Source organism: Oryctolagus cuniculus, chromosome 5, assembly GCF_051225735.1.
Source record: "Oryctolagus cuniculus isolate XC-2025 breed Fujian yellow rabbit chromosome 5, ASM5122573v1, whole genome shotgun sequence".
Lineage (NCBI taxonomy): Eukaryota > Metazoa > Chordata > Mammalia > Lagomorpha > Leporidae > Oryctolagus > Oryctolagus cuniculus.
Genome location: NC_142871.1, coordinates 164457903 through 164474606, shown reverse-complemented (window position 1 = coordinate 164474606; position 16704 = coordinate 164457903). Strand labels below are relative to the sequence as shown.

At 43.9% G+C, this 16704-nt stretch overlaps 1 protein-coding gene across 1 annotated transcript in view; it reads right to left on the bottom strand.

Moving 5' to 3' along the window:
* F13A1 (coagulation factor XIII A chain) overlaps nucleotides 1-16704 on the bottom strand; it is a 178110-nt gene that overhangs the window by 94617 nt on the left and 66789 nt on the right. The window contains exons 5-6 of the mRNA XM_051855142.3: nucleotides 8608-8726; nucleotides 5798-5905 (exon numbers count right to left, since the gene is read on the bottom strand). Coding sequence (XP_051711102.1) covers nucleotides 5798-5905; nucleotides 8608-8726 — 227 coding nt within the window. The remainder of the gene's footprint in view (nucleotides 1-5797; nucleotides 5906-8607; nucleotides 8727-16704) is intronic.

The window sequence follows — 16704 nt, the reverse complement described above, 5'->3', positions numbered from 1 at the left end:
TGTCATCACCATCACACCATCACCATCAACACCACCATCATACCATCACCACCACCATCATACTATCACCATCACACCATCATCACCATCACCATCACCACCACCACCACCACCACCATCACTATCATCACCATCACACCATCACCATTACCATCACCACCACCATCACCATCATCACCATCACCACCATCACCATCACCGTCACTGTCATCACCATCACACCATCACCATCAACACCATCACACCATCACCACCACCATCATACTATCACTATCATCACCATCACACCATCACCATCAACACCATCACCATCACACCATCACCATCACCATCACCACCATCACCATCACTGTCATCACCATCATACCAGCACCATAAACACCATCACACCATCACCATAAACACCATCATTACCATCACCATCACACCATCACCACCACCACCACCACCATCGTCATTGCCATCACCATCACACCATCACACCATCACCACCACCACCATCACTATCACTATCATCACCATCACACCATCACCACCACCACAACCACCACCATCGTCATTGCCATCACTATCATCACCAACACCACCACTGCACCATTTGTGCTACTTGATCCCCTTGGGGACTCAGAACCTTTGGCTATTCAGAATTCTTTTATTTGCATCTTTCTTCCCCTCTTCCCTGTTTCAGACTTTGCCTATTCTGGGCTCCATTTCCTTGGGGCCTGGTTCATTTCTGGGAGGATCAACTTGATATCGTAATTGTGTTATTGGCAATAATGTGTGGGTAGCGGCCGTCTAAGGTAATAGGATCTGAGAGTAAAGACAATATCCGGTTCCATCACACAAACTTATTTGCTGCGTGACCTTGTGTGAGTGATGTCACTTCCAAGGGACTCTGCTTTCTCAACAGGGATGTCCCTGGAGAGCCTGGCAACTTTCACGTGCAGGGCTTGTGCACGAAGTGAGACGTTCTCAGTTCCACGGCGACCAAGCAAGCTGTAACCCGCAGCTGCATCTCCCAGGGGGCAATGCTCTGTCCACAGTCACTGCCAGGTCCAATCGGTCCTGGGCAGGGAAGCCGACACGGCCAGGGAACCACCCAGCCGCGATGCCAGGCCACTGCCCTCCCTTCTCCCGGGACCACGCTGTTCTTGTCACAGTGTTTCATGACACAACTGTTTTGAGAGTCTGCCTGGGAGCTCAGAGTGCGGGGCTGGCTCCCTCGCAGCCATTTGCAGCCAGCGATGGAATGCTTCGTTGATGCCAAGTGAAGGGAACAAGTTTTCAGATGGCACAAAGCAGCCTTCTTAACTCAGCCTGGCATATTTCCTGGTGGAGACGGCCACATCCGAAATGAGGTGGAAAGAGAACAGCAATCAAGTGATGTGCTGCACTAGAGGGAGGACAACTCTGGGCGATTTTCTTCTTTTTCCTAACTTCCTCCCCCGCCCCGCCCCCCACTCCCAGTTTTCTGTCTTTAACAGTGTGCCATACAGCTTCGGTGGAAAGAACCGCTCGGTGTTTAGAAGATCCTGCCTAAAGGTAGCTTATGTAAGGTTATAACGTCTCAGGCCAGTCCCCAGCCACCGGGATTACAGGATTTCTGGACTTTATTCCTCTTGGGAAAAATCCAATAACCCAGGTCTCTCCAGATTGTCATAAACTTCTACTTCCACCTCGAAGCGAAATGACACCAGCTTAAAATAAGAACGCGAAGATACTGAATGTACACAGGACCAAGACAGAAGAGGGGAGGGGATTGTTCTGAAGGGTGAAGGGACATTCTTGCTGCCACTGGGAACAGCGAGTGTGGGTTGAGTGTAGACAGCGCTTCACGACAAAGATGAAGAAGTGAGGCCTGGGCGAGTGCGATGCTGCCTCCTCTTCCTCTTTATCTGAGCACTGGAAACCAACAGGCTTTACACAAACGAAGAGGAAAGATCTTCCCTGTGGGCAGGGGGTTGCCGCTGGCCAGGAGGCTGAGTTACAGAGAAGTCCGGTGATGCGGTCTTCACCAGGGGCTATATTCTCCCCCCCAGAGTGCATGTGGCCATAGCTGGAGACATTTTTGGTTGTCACAACTGGTAAGGGGAAACGTGCTACTGGCACCTCTTGGGTAGAAGACCGGGATGCTGTTAACCACCCTCCAATGCACGGGACTATCCCACACAATGAATTGTTATCCAAGGTCACGGGCACTGGATCACAAAGATGTTTATTGAGGGACTGTGAGCTGGCAGCCCAGATCCATCCTGTTATTATTAGAAGGGTGGCGCAAGTTGGTTATTTCTAAGCATCCCGTGCCACCTGTTCACTGCAAGCTACTTGCCAACCCTCACTGTTAGACTTGGCCAGGGCTACAGGATGCGAATGTGCCCTTAGGGCTGCTCCTTGTGCTGCTACGTCTTGTCCCCACTCGGCTCCACCCTCTTTGGGTGCTCATCCCCAGCCTTTCCTGGCGTCACTGTTCTATCACTTTCATCTCCGTGTGAACTGAGTCCCTGTGCTGGACCTCCTGGAGAATCTGCACGTCAGGTGCATCTCAGGCTCCAGGGAAGGGATTTCCAGCCTCCACGGCCAGGGTGGGGAGTGTGCGGGAGGGGCTCTGCAAAACCATGCAGCAGCCCCTTTTCCACCCGAGGCCTGGGTCCCTCCCAGAGAAGACACACAGCCTGCCTACCTGGGGTCTGGATTCTGGCTAGACCCCTAAAACTTCCATACTTTCTCTTGCTATAGGCTCTTGAACTGGGCTGGGCTGAAGTCAGTTGCCAAGGACTCAATCCAGGTCTCCCACAGGGGTGGCAGGAACACAATTCCTTGGGCCATCACTGCTGCCTCCCAGGGTCTGCACTGGCAGGAAGCTGGGGACAGGAGCAGCAGCCAAGAGTAGAACCCAAGCACGGGCATCTGCCAGGCTGAGCACCTGCCCTAAGACAAAGCTTCAGTTGAGAAATGTGAAAGTTTTCTCTCTATGTTCTTTGTTTAACTGCATTCAGAGGTTTCTTACTAGATTTCTAGGATTTGTGAACAAAAAGAATTGTTTGTTTGAACAACCAGAAAATAGAGGATTCCCCTCCCCCCAAGCATCACTGTCTTTATTGATTTTCTGAAGGCTCAGTTTTGTAGTTTTAAAAATTATCATAACTGAATAGATTCTGGAAAGATTCACAGAGCCATTCTAAGAGTTTGAAGAGATAACAGAGGTGCAAGAGATTTGAGAGCTATCAACGTTGTTGCGTGTCTAACGATGGCATGGTGGCAACAGGAACATTGCTTAAAATGGGCCAAAGCAAGACCTCTGTCCCTTAACACCCAAGGCTCCCATCTCCAGAATAGTGGGCCAAAGCAAGACCTCTGTCCCTTAACACCCAAGGCCCCCATTTCCAGCATAAAATCAAACCATTCCCGATTCTCTCTGTCTGCTTCTAAACACTGTCACTGGGCTCTACATCTCCACAATCAGCACTTGATGGGCATTTCATGATTCATAAAATTTCAAGGCAATTTGCAATAGGATTATGTGCTTCTTAATTTCAAGACTAACAGTTCTGCTTGGCCAGACGCCACTGGAGACAGTATTAGGTTCCCCGTTCCCTGTCTGTCTCCCTCTCCCATTGGCTTAGGTTAGGCAGTGTTGTCTGGATTAGTGAAAATGCACACAGTGTGGGAGTGAGCTTAGGCTGATAAGCGTGCCACTGCAGAACGTTTCAGAAGGAATCCGTCATATTCCATCCCTACCGGCTGTTTGCTTCCCTTCTCACAGCACACTTGACATGGCAACTTCCAAGGAGAAGATATCAGGGAATCTTGTTTGCAAGACAAGAAAAGTAGTGACAGACTGCAGATATAATACAAGCATCTTACAAAGTTCATGGAAAGTACATAAACAGAAAAAGCAATGCACGATTTCAAAAAAAAAATTGCTTCAAAATAAGCTTGCCCTTTACTTTAATTTTCCATGAATTTATATACGTTGCAAGTAGCTAATTACAGAGATCCCCAAATTCTTTAGAATTCACTTCTTTTTACTATGCAACCTAAACCAACAACCAGAAACCAAAATGTCTTTAGATGTTAGTCTGTAGCTTCATTTTTTAAGATCTTCTATTTCTTAAATTCACATGTAGCTTTGTTCTTTTTAAAACATTTTATTTCAGAATAACTTTAAATTTACAAAACAAAAATTGTGACGTAGTGGGAAGAATTCCCACATAGCCCACAGCCAGCCTCCCTACTATTAACATCTTATCCTAGTGTGATATTTGTCACAGTTAATGGACCACAACCAGCTTCTCCTTTTGTTTCCATCTATATTCCCTCTATCCCTCCCACTAAAAGAAAACCCACCGTTCCTAACACATAACCAAACATTTCATTTTCTATCATCCTCGGACTACTATTTTTATGTGAACAGTATTTGTTTTGTTTAACTCAAAAGAATATATAAACCAAGCTCAACGACAAAAATTCTTTCAAACAGAATGTTTTCAGAAAGCTAAAGGAACTTGGTAGTATGAAACATTTTTAGTGTTTGTATGAAACGTTGCCCAGCTAAATATCTCTTCAGGAATATTCTGCCCCTGAAGCAGATTCCATGTGCTTTTCTGCACCAAGCATCGACTCTGTGCTGCGTGTATGAAGATGGTCCAGGACTAGCCGGGTCTGGACATCACCTTCCATCCTCCCGCCACCTCCAATCCCAACCTTCACACTCTTGGGCATTCTAGATCCCTTCCCAGCAAGCTGTGCACTGCAGGACTCCTGCGTTCCCAAAGACATCTCCAGACCTCCTGCACAGAGTAAGGTGGAAGGCGGAAAACGTCTAGACTTGGAGTTCGTGGAGATGGGTTCTAGCAGGAGCTTTACCCTGGCACTGCTGTCGCCCTGCTTCCTAACTTGAAAAGTGGCCCGAATGATGGCCACTGCTTCCTGGGAAGAATTCACACCCTCCCGTGACATCAGTGACAAAGCCCTATGGGAAGTGCCATTGTAGGAGGAGCTAAGACTAGAGAGAGTCGTGTCTTTCTTTGCTTGTATTAACAGTGTGGAAGTGTAGACAGTTCTGTCTTCACATCTTTTTCTGTGCTCTTCGATGTTTGATCATTTACTTATGATCAATGGACGTTTTCCTGGTCACTTCTCAGTCCCTTGGCAAGAGGAGAGTGTTTGGCCTAGTGACTAAAGCACCACTTGGGATGCCCGCATCCCATAATGCAATAAGGGCCTGGATTCAAGTCCTAGCTCTGCTCCTAATTCCAGCTTCCTGCTAATGCACACCCTGGAAGGCAGCAGGTGACGGCTCAAGTGGTGGGGTCCCTGCCACTCATGTGGGAAATCGGAATTGAGTTCCTGGTTCCTGGCTTTGACCCGGCACTTCCCTGGCTGTTGTGGGCATCTGGGGAATGAACCCATGGGTGGGAGATATCTCTCTCTCTGTGTCTCCTTCTCTGTGTCTCTGTCACTGTTTTCCAAATAAATAAATAAAATCTAAAAAGCAACAGTGAACTAATAATTATTGTGCTAAATTACAAAGAGTAATGGTCAATAGTACTATGAAATCTGGCACCATTTTTTTCTGAAATCAAAGAAACAAACCGTCCTAAGATAAGAATTTTGTTTTATATTTAATTGCACGTGACAAGTTCAGAGAATTCAAGAGCTATCCCGCAGGTCAGAAGTCAGAATCCTATAAATAAAATGTTGTTGAGTGTAAGTGACTTTTTCAGCAGCTCTCAATGAATTGGCCTCTACACGGAGGCAGGGGGTGCGTGTCCAATAATCAGTAGCTGTTTCTTACCATTGCAGACCCCACGCGGCTGACTTTGATGGGGTTTCCTCTGCCAGAGAGATCCATCTGTGCCCTATCCATCACGTACAAGCAAGCATCGAGGATGCCATCTTCAAACTATTTGGGGGAAAAATGAGAAATTGGTTAATTTCCACTCTGCAAACCAGATATTCTCTGCTGAAGACAAACCGAAATCCTAAGCTGATGTTTAGAAATGTATGTTTCCTATGAGTACGGTCATCTCTCCAGATCTTCAGTAACAAAGATTAAAGTGAGAGGGTGGCAGGCCGGTGCCGCGGCTCAATAGGCTAATCCTCCACCTAGCGGCGCCGGCACACCGGGTTCTAGTCCTGGTCAGGGCACCGGATTCTGTCCCGGTTGCCCCTCTTCCAGGCCAGCCCTCTGCTATGGCCCAGGAGTGCAACGGAGGATGGCCCAAGTGCTTGGGCCCTGTACCTGCATGGGAGACCAGGAGAAGCACCTGGCTCCTGGCTTCGGATCAGCGCGATGTGCTGGCCACAGCGCGCTGGAAGTGGCAGCCATTGCGGGGGTGAACCAATGGCAAAGGAAGACCTTTCTCTCTGTCTCTCTCTCTCTCACTGTCCACTCTGCCTGTCCAAAAAAAAAAAAAAAATGTGAGAGGGTGGCGACGTCTTCCTTTATTTTTCAGTAGAGTGAATAAGCAAGTGCAAAATAGAAGCAGAAAAGGAGAGAGCTGATGTATTGAAGGGTCATGTATGATTTGAAGCTCTTCAGAAAACCGTCCCAGTTAATTTAGGTGGCCAAGGCATTTAAATAGCCAAGATAGAGGAATGGATACTTTGCCAAAGTCAGAGACTTCAAAAACAGCCTGAGACATTGGAAATGCAGTTTCACAGGAAACTACTTCAGGCCTATTTAGCTACACCCACAGTAGTAGGAGACCTCACATACATAGCCAGTGTTCTCTAAGGCTTCCCCTCTCCTGAAACAATGAGACCCCTAGGGTTAAAGGGAGGGCAGAAAGGCCTAGAAAGCAGATTACATTATTACAGGAAGAACAGTATAGCCAGTTCAGTGTCCTTAGAAAGAACTGCCAATAACAGGCAGTACCAGACTTTTCTCGAAAAGGACTCAAGACCAAATAGCAATGTAATAGCAAGACAGAGATTTTTATCTACACTGTACCTCATTTTAACAGAACGTTTTGTTAAGTTCAGAAACCTTTCCTCCACCTAAATACTTGGGACAGAAAATACAATCTTAATGGCTCGTTGCCATGCGCTTGCTTATTAAATCCAGTTGGGACACCAACTTTGCATAGACCTCACACTGAGGGGATAGATGCAGCAGGGGACGATTGATTGCACTCTTTCAGGTATAGAAACAAATCATTATTCCGCTTCTGCTTCAACATCATCTCTCAGTTGTGTTTTTGGGACGTGATGGCAACTGTGTGGAAAGCTAAAGAGATAGTCACAGAACTGTCATTCCCTGCTTCACTGCTGAGAACTGCCATGGCTGGTTATTTTGGCGGAAGGACCGGAATCAATGGATTCACTGAGTGATGGTAGTCACAAACAGTGCCCTCACTCAATGGTGCCTACTCCAAGGCACGACGGCCAAAGAGTATCCTGAATGTGCTCAGGGCACCTGCCCAGTTCCCTTTGCTCTCCAGGTTGATGGTTTTCCTTCCTGTTAGCCACAATCACATGGGGGCTGTAATAGAACCTTGTCTAAAGGCTGGGATTTGGGGGCCCTAAGGCAAGGGCACCAGACAACGGACAGAGTCAAAGGGTTTATTCCACTGATGAAGAGGAGGGCATGGCACCATTAGGCCAGGCAGGAATCCCCCAAAAGTGCAAGGAATTAGAGCATAGATTAATAGGACATTGGAAATTCAGGTAGGTCAGCAATCCTGGGCGAGGAGTCAGGGTGAAGCTGGGTGGGCAAGTGACCAGGCTGTACCAGAGAGTGAGGGACTCAGGGAGAGTCTGGGTAGAAGTCAAAGCAAGGTTTTAGAAGCCAAGAAGTACCATATGAGCCGTCAGGGCCAGACTCTGAACTCTCTGTCCTGGGTACCCAGAGTGATGATGCCCCATTCCAGTTATCTCAGACCAAACTCCAAGGAAGGCCACACTCATCTCTCCTGTTGTCAATGAAAAACCCTTTTCAAATCACAGCCCCTTCATTGCCTTACAGAAATACAGTAAAATATCATTCGTTTGCTCTGTTGTTGAAGACTTCAAACTGACCTACTAGGAAATGAATTATTAATATGTTAAGGAAATGCCATTTGATACTTTGTATCAAGACAGTGAGTTGAGCTTGCTGCTGCTAGTCTGGCTCTCCATGAAAACTCAGTGGGTCCTCCTTGGAGGAAATGGCCACCCTCTGTTCTAATGAGCTATCTCTTAGATTCACCCTCTTGTAAAAAGATGCGTTCTTTCTTTGAGGTGGACACACCCCCTGCAGTCTTCTTGGCATCACTATCTAAATCCCTTTCTTTATAAGACAAGGAGAATGTTGGTCCTTGCCAGATTGAGCTAATGAGATTTCAGTGCATGAAAAGGTCAAAGCACACCTCACTAGAATGCTACGTTATCCACAGAACCCTTGATCTCTGTATAGTGTAATAACCAAAATACGTGGTTGCAGCTGATAAATTAAGCAGTTGTCTGTCTAAGTCTATGCGCTTATACTCGTTGTCTTGGAGTCTCCGATCCTGAAAAGCAGGAAATTGTGCTTGTCTCGTATCACTATGTGGCACCTGCAGGGATACAGGTGGAAAGATATTAAGTAAGAATGCCCTTGGCAATGACAAACTAGAACGGGCTCACCTGGCCATAGCTCCAGCTTCTACTCTTGATGTCATTGACCTCGCCGTAAAAAATCACCCCAAGGTCATTCAGGACATACTCTTCTTTCTCTTTTTCATCATCCAGGTATACAGCATCCTCTGCACCGGGATAGGAACATAATGGCCATTAGCAAACCATACTGCCCTCGAATTCTTGCAAGTTCATTTTGTTCCTTAACTGCGTTTTAATCAGCTCAGTGAAAAGAAAGTCTTTTGCTTTACTAAACATGGCTTGTTTCCCATTTTTTTAAGGCAGTGTTGAATATAACCAGCACCAAAGATCAGTCTATTAATAATGACATCTGTCAACAAGATGCTGACACACTCTGGCTCCTGACAATGCAAGCAGCACAATTAAATTGACATGTCTCATCAAATGTCTTCTGATTCTGGTGTGTCACTAGTTTCAGAATCAAAATGCTGTAATGCAGATGCACGATATAATTTCCAACATCTTAGTGTTAAGAGAAGACTTCCTGAATTGAAAATGATCTTTAAAACCAAATCTGGGACATGGGAGAAGACAGCAGCGTCCTTGGCATGCCCGCTGTGTGGCTGATCACAAGAGGAGGAGGGAGGCTGGAGATGGTCTCCTTTTAAGAAAAAAGTTCCCTGTGGATGTGCTGGGAACTGTGTGCCTACCCAGCCTTCTTGGTTGGCTTCCTCCATCGATAGGCCTTCTCTTGCCTGTGGCTATAATCACAAAAGGCCACCTTCCTATCTACCTTGTCCATAACCACTGTAGTCCTTGTCCTTAGAACCGGTGTGAAAGCAGCAAAACACCTTGAACACAGGCAGGACCGTACAGGTGTGTGACACATTCAGGTAAATTGACATATGTGGAACATGGTCCATCCTGGCTCTGAGTGGGTACACAGGTTAGCAGGTTCCTCTGGCCCAAGTCATCTGCCATCCCCATTCCTTCCTGGATTCTGTCCTCATTCTCTAATGAGGTTTTTACCACTCTCTTTAGAGTAGCAGTGTTCAACCTTGGCCTGATGAGCAGAGTGGACAAAATCATCTGGAGAGAGGTCGTAAGACCTAATATTCATCCGAGTTGAGTCTCAGACCAACTAAGCCAGAGTCTCTGGGGGTGGGAGGGGAGTGAGATCCGGACAACAAGATTTGGCTTTGTTTTGCAGCCCCCTAGTGATGCTGATATGCAACCAAAATTGAGGACAAATGCTCCAGCCCTCACTCCTCACAGAATGGCTGAAACCCAGCAATATTAGCCTTGCCTGGGAGTGTGTGAGACATGCAGAATCTGAGGCCCCTTCTTAGACCTACTGAGTCGGAACCTGCACATTAACAATGCACACAGGGGATTCGTGTGCACAGGAAGGTGTGAGAAACACTATGCAACTCAACAACTTGGATCCCTGTCCCAGAGCTTATCATGGTTTTCACTGAACATACTGGTAATTCCCAGGTCTTGTCTGATCTCCTCCACTTTCTTGTGTCTGCCTCTTTCTGTCTTTTATTTCTTGCCTACCATCTGTCCTATTTTGTGCTCTAACTACAGCGTGCACACAAGTAACCTCCCCCCAACCATACATACATACAGTCAGCCCTCCGTATCCTTGCCCAACTCTACAGAGTCAGCCAACCACAGATCAAAAATATTCTAAAAAAAAGTCATCTATACTCAACATATGCCCAGTCTTCATGTATGACATTATTTCTCAAACAATATAGTACAGCAACTATTTACATACTATTTCCATAATCTCAGGTATTATAAATAATGTAGACAATTTATACAGGGAAATGAGCATAGGTCATAGGCAAACACTACCATTTCATTTAAGGGACTTGGGTATCTGTGCACTTTGGTGCCCTCAGAGCCTCCTGGAACCAGGCCCCTGTAGATAACAAAGGATAACTGTGTATTTCAGCATCTGATAAACTATGCTGGTGAAGTGTACACGTCCACAATCAAGACAGAATCCTTACTCCCATCCTCACTCTCTCCCTGTTCTCCTCTCAACCCACATCTGACCATTAATTGGCTCTCTGCCCTTGGGAGCTGTCTAGAATTTTAGACAAAGGCAGTCATGCAGTATGTGATTTCTTTTCCCTTTGGAGTTCCTGCTGCTTCACCCAGACTCTATTACCTGGAAATTCACCCCTGCTTTGTGTATCAGTCATTCATTTCTCCCAAAGCCATGTTATTGTTCTAGACAATTCTAGAGTTACAGAGCCAGTGTGTCCCAGCCTCCCCTCCGCACTTGAAAGTGGAAGCCTTGATGCATCTGAACCGTTGGCCTGGCCAAGTTCTGGCGGGGGCCAGGGTTCCAGCAGTACTCTCTGTACAGAAAAACTACAGCTTCGTTTCTCAAGGGAAACCAGGCAGAGGTGATACACAAAGAAGTGAAAACTGGGTTTGAGGTCAGGATCTCTAAATACATGGAAGAATACTTTTATTCTGAAAGACAGTAAGGTGAGGATACATAAGGGCTCTTCCAGAAGTTCGTAGAAAATGCACACTTTCTGTTGAGCCCATTTTCCTTGGTTTTTTGAAGCCCCCTTGTATATGAAGGGGCTTGAATGCACACAGTCTGTGTGCTTACTATCTGATTTGATGGCTATCAACTAAAATGTCTGGAAAATGAAGGGCTACTGGGGGGAATTTTCATTTTCTTACAATAGTGGTTTGTGACTACTGTAATAATAAATGCCTTAGCCAAACCACGCAAAATATTGTTGAGACAGAATCTCCTTGTAAGACCAATGAGGTCTGGAAGTGCCATTCGGGAATGTTTTTGAAGGAAGAAACTAGAATGCTTTCCTTTAATGTAAGTTGCTTATAAAGTTATTCTGTAAGATATTAGAGTCACTATAATTTAAACAATCGATCTAAAAACAGATCAATGGATCCAACTAGCCCAGGAACAGATATGGCTGTGTGCATGTATCTTTCTGTCTATGAAATTAGTCTATAATAAAGGAACTACCAGGAAGAATGATTAGAGATTCATTAAATCCAGATGAAAAAATAGGCTGTTAGGGAAAAGTAAAGTTTCTGTACGTCAGAATAAACTACAAATTAATTTAAAATCTGAATTCAAATATTGGGAGCACAGGAAACCAAGAATAAAAATAGATGAATATTTGATCTATAGATGGGAAAGTTTCATCCAAACAAAAGTAATTTAAAAATCACAAATGAAGTTATCAGTACATCTTATTCAATGCAAAGATAAAAGTTTTGAATTTCAGATATAATAGAATTTAAAGTATGTGACAAACTAGGGAAATATTTGAAGTCATAGGAAATGTTGGTAAATTTTCCCTAGATGTAAAGAATTCTAGTGAATTGATAAGAAAATCATACAGAACATTAAAAAGTTAACAAAGGACAGCTAGTTCACAAGAGAGGAAACACGAATGGAAAATAATAAAAATATGAAAACAGCTTTGGGTAGTAGTCCAGGAACTGCAAGTTAATGTGAGAATGGAGCATCATTCTTAGCTGTGGGTAAATGTATGAATATACTTGTAATTTGCATATGTGGGTGGATTAGACTTACACCAGTAACATGTGCTGAACTGCCAATGTACTGCTGAGACTGTAATGGTTCCAATGTTTTGAAAAGCACCTTGGTAATTGTATCATTAACTTAAAAAATACCCAGGGTCTTTGATCTATAAGGTTATGAATCTATGTATTCAGTGGAAATAATTAAAAGGTGCATCCAAATGTACATGTAGAGTTTGTTCATCGCAGTATTACTTAAAATGCTGTAAAAAACTGGGGACAAAATGGAAATCCCCCCCAATTTTTCTACACAATGTAATAGTCATTTAGTCATTAAAATACACTGTGGAAGAACTCTTGATGATATTGAGGCTGCTTTTGTAGCAAAATGAAAACTCATATATGAACTTTGTACAGTTATGTTCAAAAATAAAAAGAAAACCCTGAAGTTAGTTCAGTCAAGATAACAGATCCATGCATCTGCCTTCCTTATTCCTGCTGATGCTGGCAGTGGCTGGACAGTAAGTCCTCTGACTTCACTATACGGAAGAGGAGGCCAGAAGGAGTCCCATAAGCATCTCTGGAAGAGCTGAGGGATGCTTGGAGAAAAAAATGCAAAGGGGGTGGGGGCACGAGAAGAGGCAAGGAAGACATCCAGAAAACCCCCATCTGCCTACAGGGCTCCTCCCCCTCCCCACCCCCTCCCCTCCCCCTCCCCTCCCCCTCCCCTCCCTCCCTCCCTTCCTTCCTTCCTTCCTTTTTTTTTTTTTTTTTTTTTGGTAAGAGAACACAGAAAAGTAGGAAATGGCCACAGATAAGAAGAGAAAAAGTCCCCAGAACTGAAGAAAGACTTACCAAACATGGTAAATGAAAGCAACCAAACCAGCAAAAAAAAGGCAGCATCTACTCGCAGGCTGACTAAATATCAAGCCCTTTGACTATAATGTTTATTAAAAAGACATTATCTCGAAAAGTAAGACACAAAAACCTGTCAAAGCTGCAAAGAAAAGCATAAACCTTAAAGGCTTTAAACTCTGTGCTCTAAATCAAATTAAAATATCAGTAGTGATTTATTTTCTTTTTAAAAATTTATTTTCAAAAATTGAAATTTATTTTAAAATTTGTTAACATATCTTATGTTAAATATTATTACTATAAAATAATAATAAATAAGGAAAACTTGGAGATGATCAATACTTTTATGGTGTAGATTCTTGTGTTGATTTCATAATTGTGCACCTATCTCTAAACTTATCAAGTTTTATAATTACATATGTATAGCTTGCTATATATCAACTCCTACCTTAATAAAGTGACTTTAACATTTTCTCTTATCTATATGCAATAAATAAATTGCAATTTCTAGCTCTGTTCCCCAAAAAGAACAAGAAAACACAACCAAAGTCATAGCAATGTGTACCCAAAAGCATGAATTATGGTCTCTAACTACCGTTCTCCACTTATGCCCACTCCACCTCCAACTCAGAGGTACCTGGGCTCTTCAAGAGAAATGACTCATTACAGCTGTGGGCGAGGAAATGTGGAAGACAAATCTGAATTATTTCTTCCTGCTGGAAGACAAGCAAATGACCAAAGATTCTGGAAGCCATGACAAGGAACTTGAGCCAGCTAAAAAGGACTCTCACATGCAAGGACGGAAAAAACCTAAATATCAAAAGTAATAGTTGCTCTCAAGACCAAGAACACACCGAATATTTCAGTATTATAAATTCATAATGATTTCAAAGATGCATTGGCTACCTTTCTAAAGTGCTAAGAACCAGTTCATTAATCTGAAAACTGAGCAGTAAGGAAGAGAGAGGTATCCAAATTCTACCTCAAGACAACAAATTGATGCTAATAATTGTAGAAGGAATGATAGAATTAGAATATCACCATTTTGCAATTCTAATGAAATAATGGTTCTAGGCTGAAATTGTTGGTTAGAGGGGCAAACTTCATAATGGATGAATGAGACTAGCAAAACCTCATCCTATGGACTAACCCAAGGTATCTCTTTTTAGTCGAATGCCCTGGGAAGCACATGGCATGACCTAGGAAGTATTTTTTTTCTGTTCACCCTGCCTCTGCCCTCCCCCACAATATTTGAAGCAGAATCTGATCTAGGCTTGGAGATCTAATTAAGTGCTCACCAGAAAACATCAAAGGGATGAAAGAAGCATGTTTCATGACACCTGAGGATGGAACAAGCAAAATTCAGAATATGGAAAGTTCCGCATTTTAAACAAGGTCATAGTATGAAAAAAATATAATGAACATTGCTCTAGAATAAAAATAGCTAAAAGACATACGAGCCAAGTTTAATTTATGGAGCCTGATTCAAATATAAAGATATGCAAAAGATATTTTTCATGCATTGGGGGAGATTTGATGAAAAACTGTTTGGTTTTTATTGACTTTAATAATTATGCAGTCATTGGCCGGCGCCATGCTCACTAGGCTAATCCTCCGCCTTGCGGCACCGGCACCCCTGGCTCTAGTCCTGGTCAGGGCGCCGGATTCTGTCCCGGTTGCCCCTCTTCCAGGCCAGCTCTCTGCTGTGGCCCGGGAGTGCAGTGGAGGATGGCCCAAGTGCTTGGGCCCTGCACCCCATGGGAGACCAGGAGAAGCACCTGGCTCCTGCCATCGGATCAGCGCGGTGCGCCAGCCGCAGCAGCCATTGGAGGGTGAATCAATGGCAAAAGGAAGACCTTTCTCTCTGTCTCTCTCTCTCACTGTCCACTCTGCCTGTCAATAAATAAATAATCATGCAGTCATGTCAGGCACATGCTCTGAGAGATGTGTCTTGGTTGATTTTATTGTTGTGCAGACGTGATAGAGTGTACTTACACAAACTAAGACAGCTACAACATGGCTAGTCACATGATCTCCAGGGACCACACCCGCCGTCGGCTGAGATTGAAGTGTCGTTATGTGGCACGTGACTATACATAATGAGGGTCCTTGAAAAGGTTTGTGGAAAAGTGAAATTAAAGGTATGAATTTATTTTGCTGAAAAACATTGAAATCCACGCACTTGTTTGTAATATGCATTTTCAGTGTCATCTGAAACACATGTTTTACTAAAATAAAAATCTTTGAATTTCATTTACCATGAACCTATTGAAGAACCCCCATCTATGTAGGTGTGTATATATATATTTGTATATAAGTATGTACATATATGATATATGTACACATATAATGCGCACACACAGATACACACACAAATGCAAACACACATAACTACATACATATGTATTTTCCTATATTTAAAAATATGCATGATGAAATATTACAGGGGTAAAGTAAGATGATGACCAAGATTTGTCTGAAAATACTAAGGCAAAAAATAGGGGAAAAGAGAACAGACAAAGCTGATGTGGCAAAATCCTTTCTACTGTTGAGTCTGGGAGATGTGCAACTAGGTATTCGTTGCACTATTCTCTCTACTTTTTTATTTTTATGATAAAAATAAACTTTTCTAAAGGGTGTAAGAGGAAACTGCATACATGAAAGCATCCACAATGTTTCTAATTGAATGTGAAGTTAAATATTATGAAGATGCAAATTCTACCCAAATTAGTCCACACAGTCAATGCGAATGCAACCAAAACTCCACGCAGAGTTTTTAGAGGTCTGCAATGCTGATATCAAAAGTCTGCCTGGAAAAAAAAAATGAAAATGCAGCTAACAAAATAAAATGTCGAAAAAGATGGTCAACTGGAGGACTTACCCAATGGCAAATTGAGTTTATTTTTTTAAAGATTTATTTATTTATTTAAAAGGCAGAGTTACACAGAGAGAGAAGGAGAGGCAGAGAGAGGTCTTCCATCTGCTGGTTCACTCCCCAGATGGCACAACGGCTGGAGCTGCGTCAATCCGAAGCCAGGAGCCAGGAGCTTCCTCCAGGTCTCCGATGTGGGCTCAGGGGCCCAAGCATTTGAGCCATCTTCTACTGCTTTCCCAGGACACAGCAGAGAGCTGGATCAGAAGTGGAGCAGCCAGGACTTGAACCAGTGCCCATATGGGATGCTGGCACTGCAGGTGGCAGCTTTACCCTCTATGCCACAGCACTGGCCCTAAAATTGAGTTTTTATTCCCAATCCATCTGCATTCTCTGCCACGGTACTAGCAGACTTTCCCTCTAATGGTAGAAATTCCCTCTTGATTTTGAGCTGGTGCATGCTTGGTTCATGGGCTGTTAGAAGGGCTGTGAGCAGGGGGTTGCACAAACTTGCACAACTGAGCATATGTTCTTACAACTCTTGTATCATCGCAAGAAAGACATGCCTCAGCAAGATGACAGGTCAAAGGAGGGGGAGCACCTCCGTGGCTGTGCAGGGAGAGAGAGCATCTCTCAAGGTACTCTCACCTGAAGCAGAGCTGGCTAGTTCAGCCCAGTCTAGATTAGCCCAACCCCCTGCTTATTGCTGTCTGTTTGCTCTTTCTTTAAATGGTGCATTGCTGTGATGATCGCTAATGGAAATGAAGCTATAGTTAATGCTAATATTGAAACAGCACTACACAAATACATGGATGGGGCTAGTGTACATTAGATCTTCGTGTAAGATGAAGATGGAATTTGAAATCAATGGG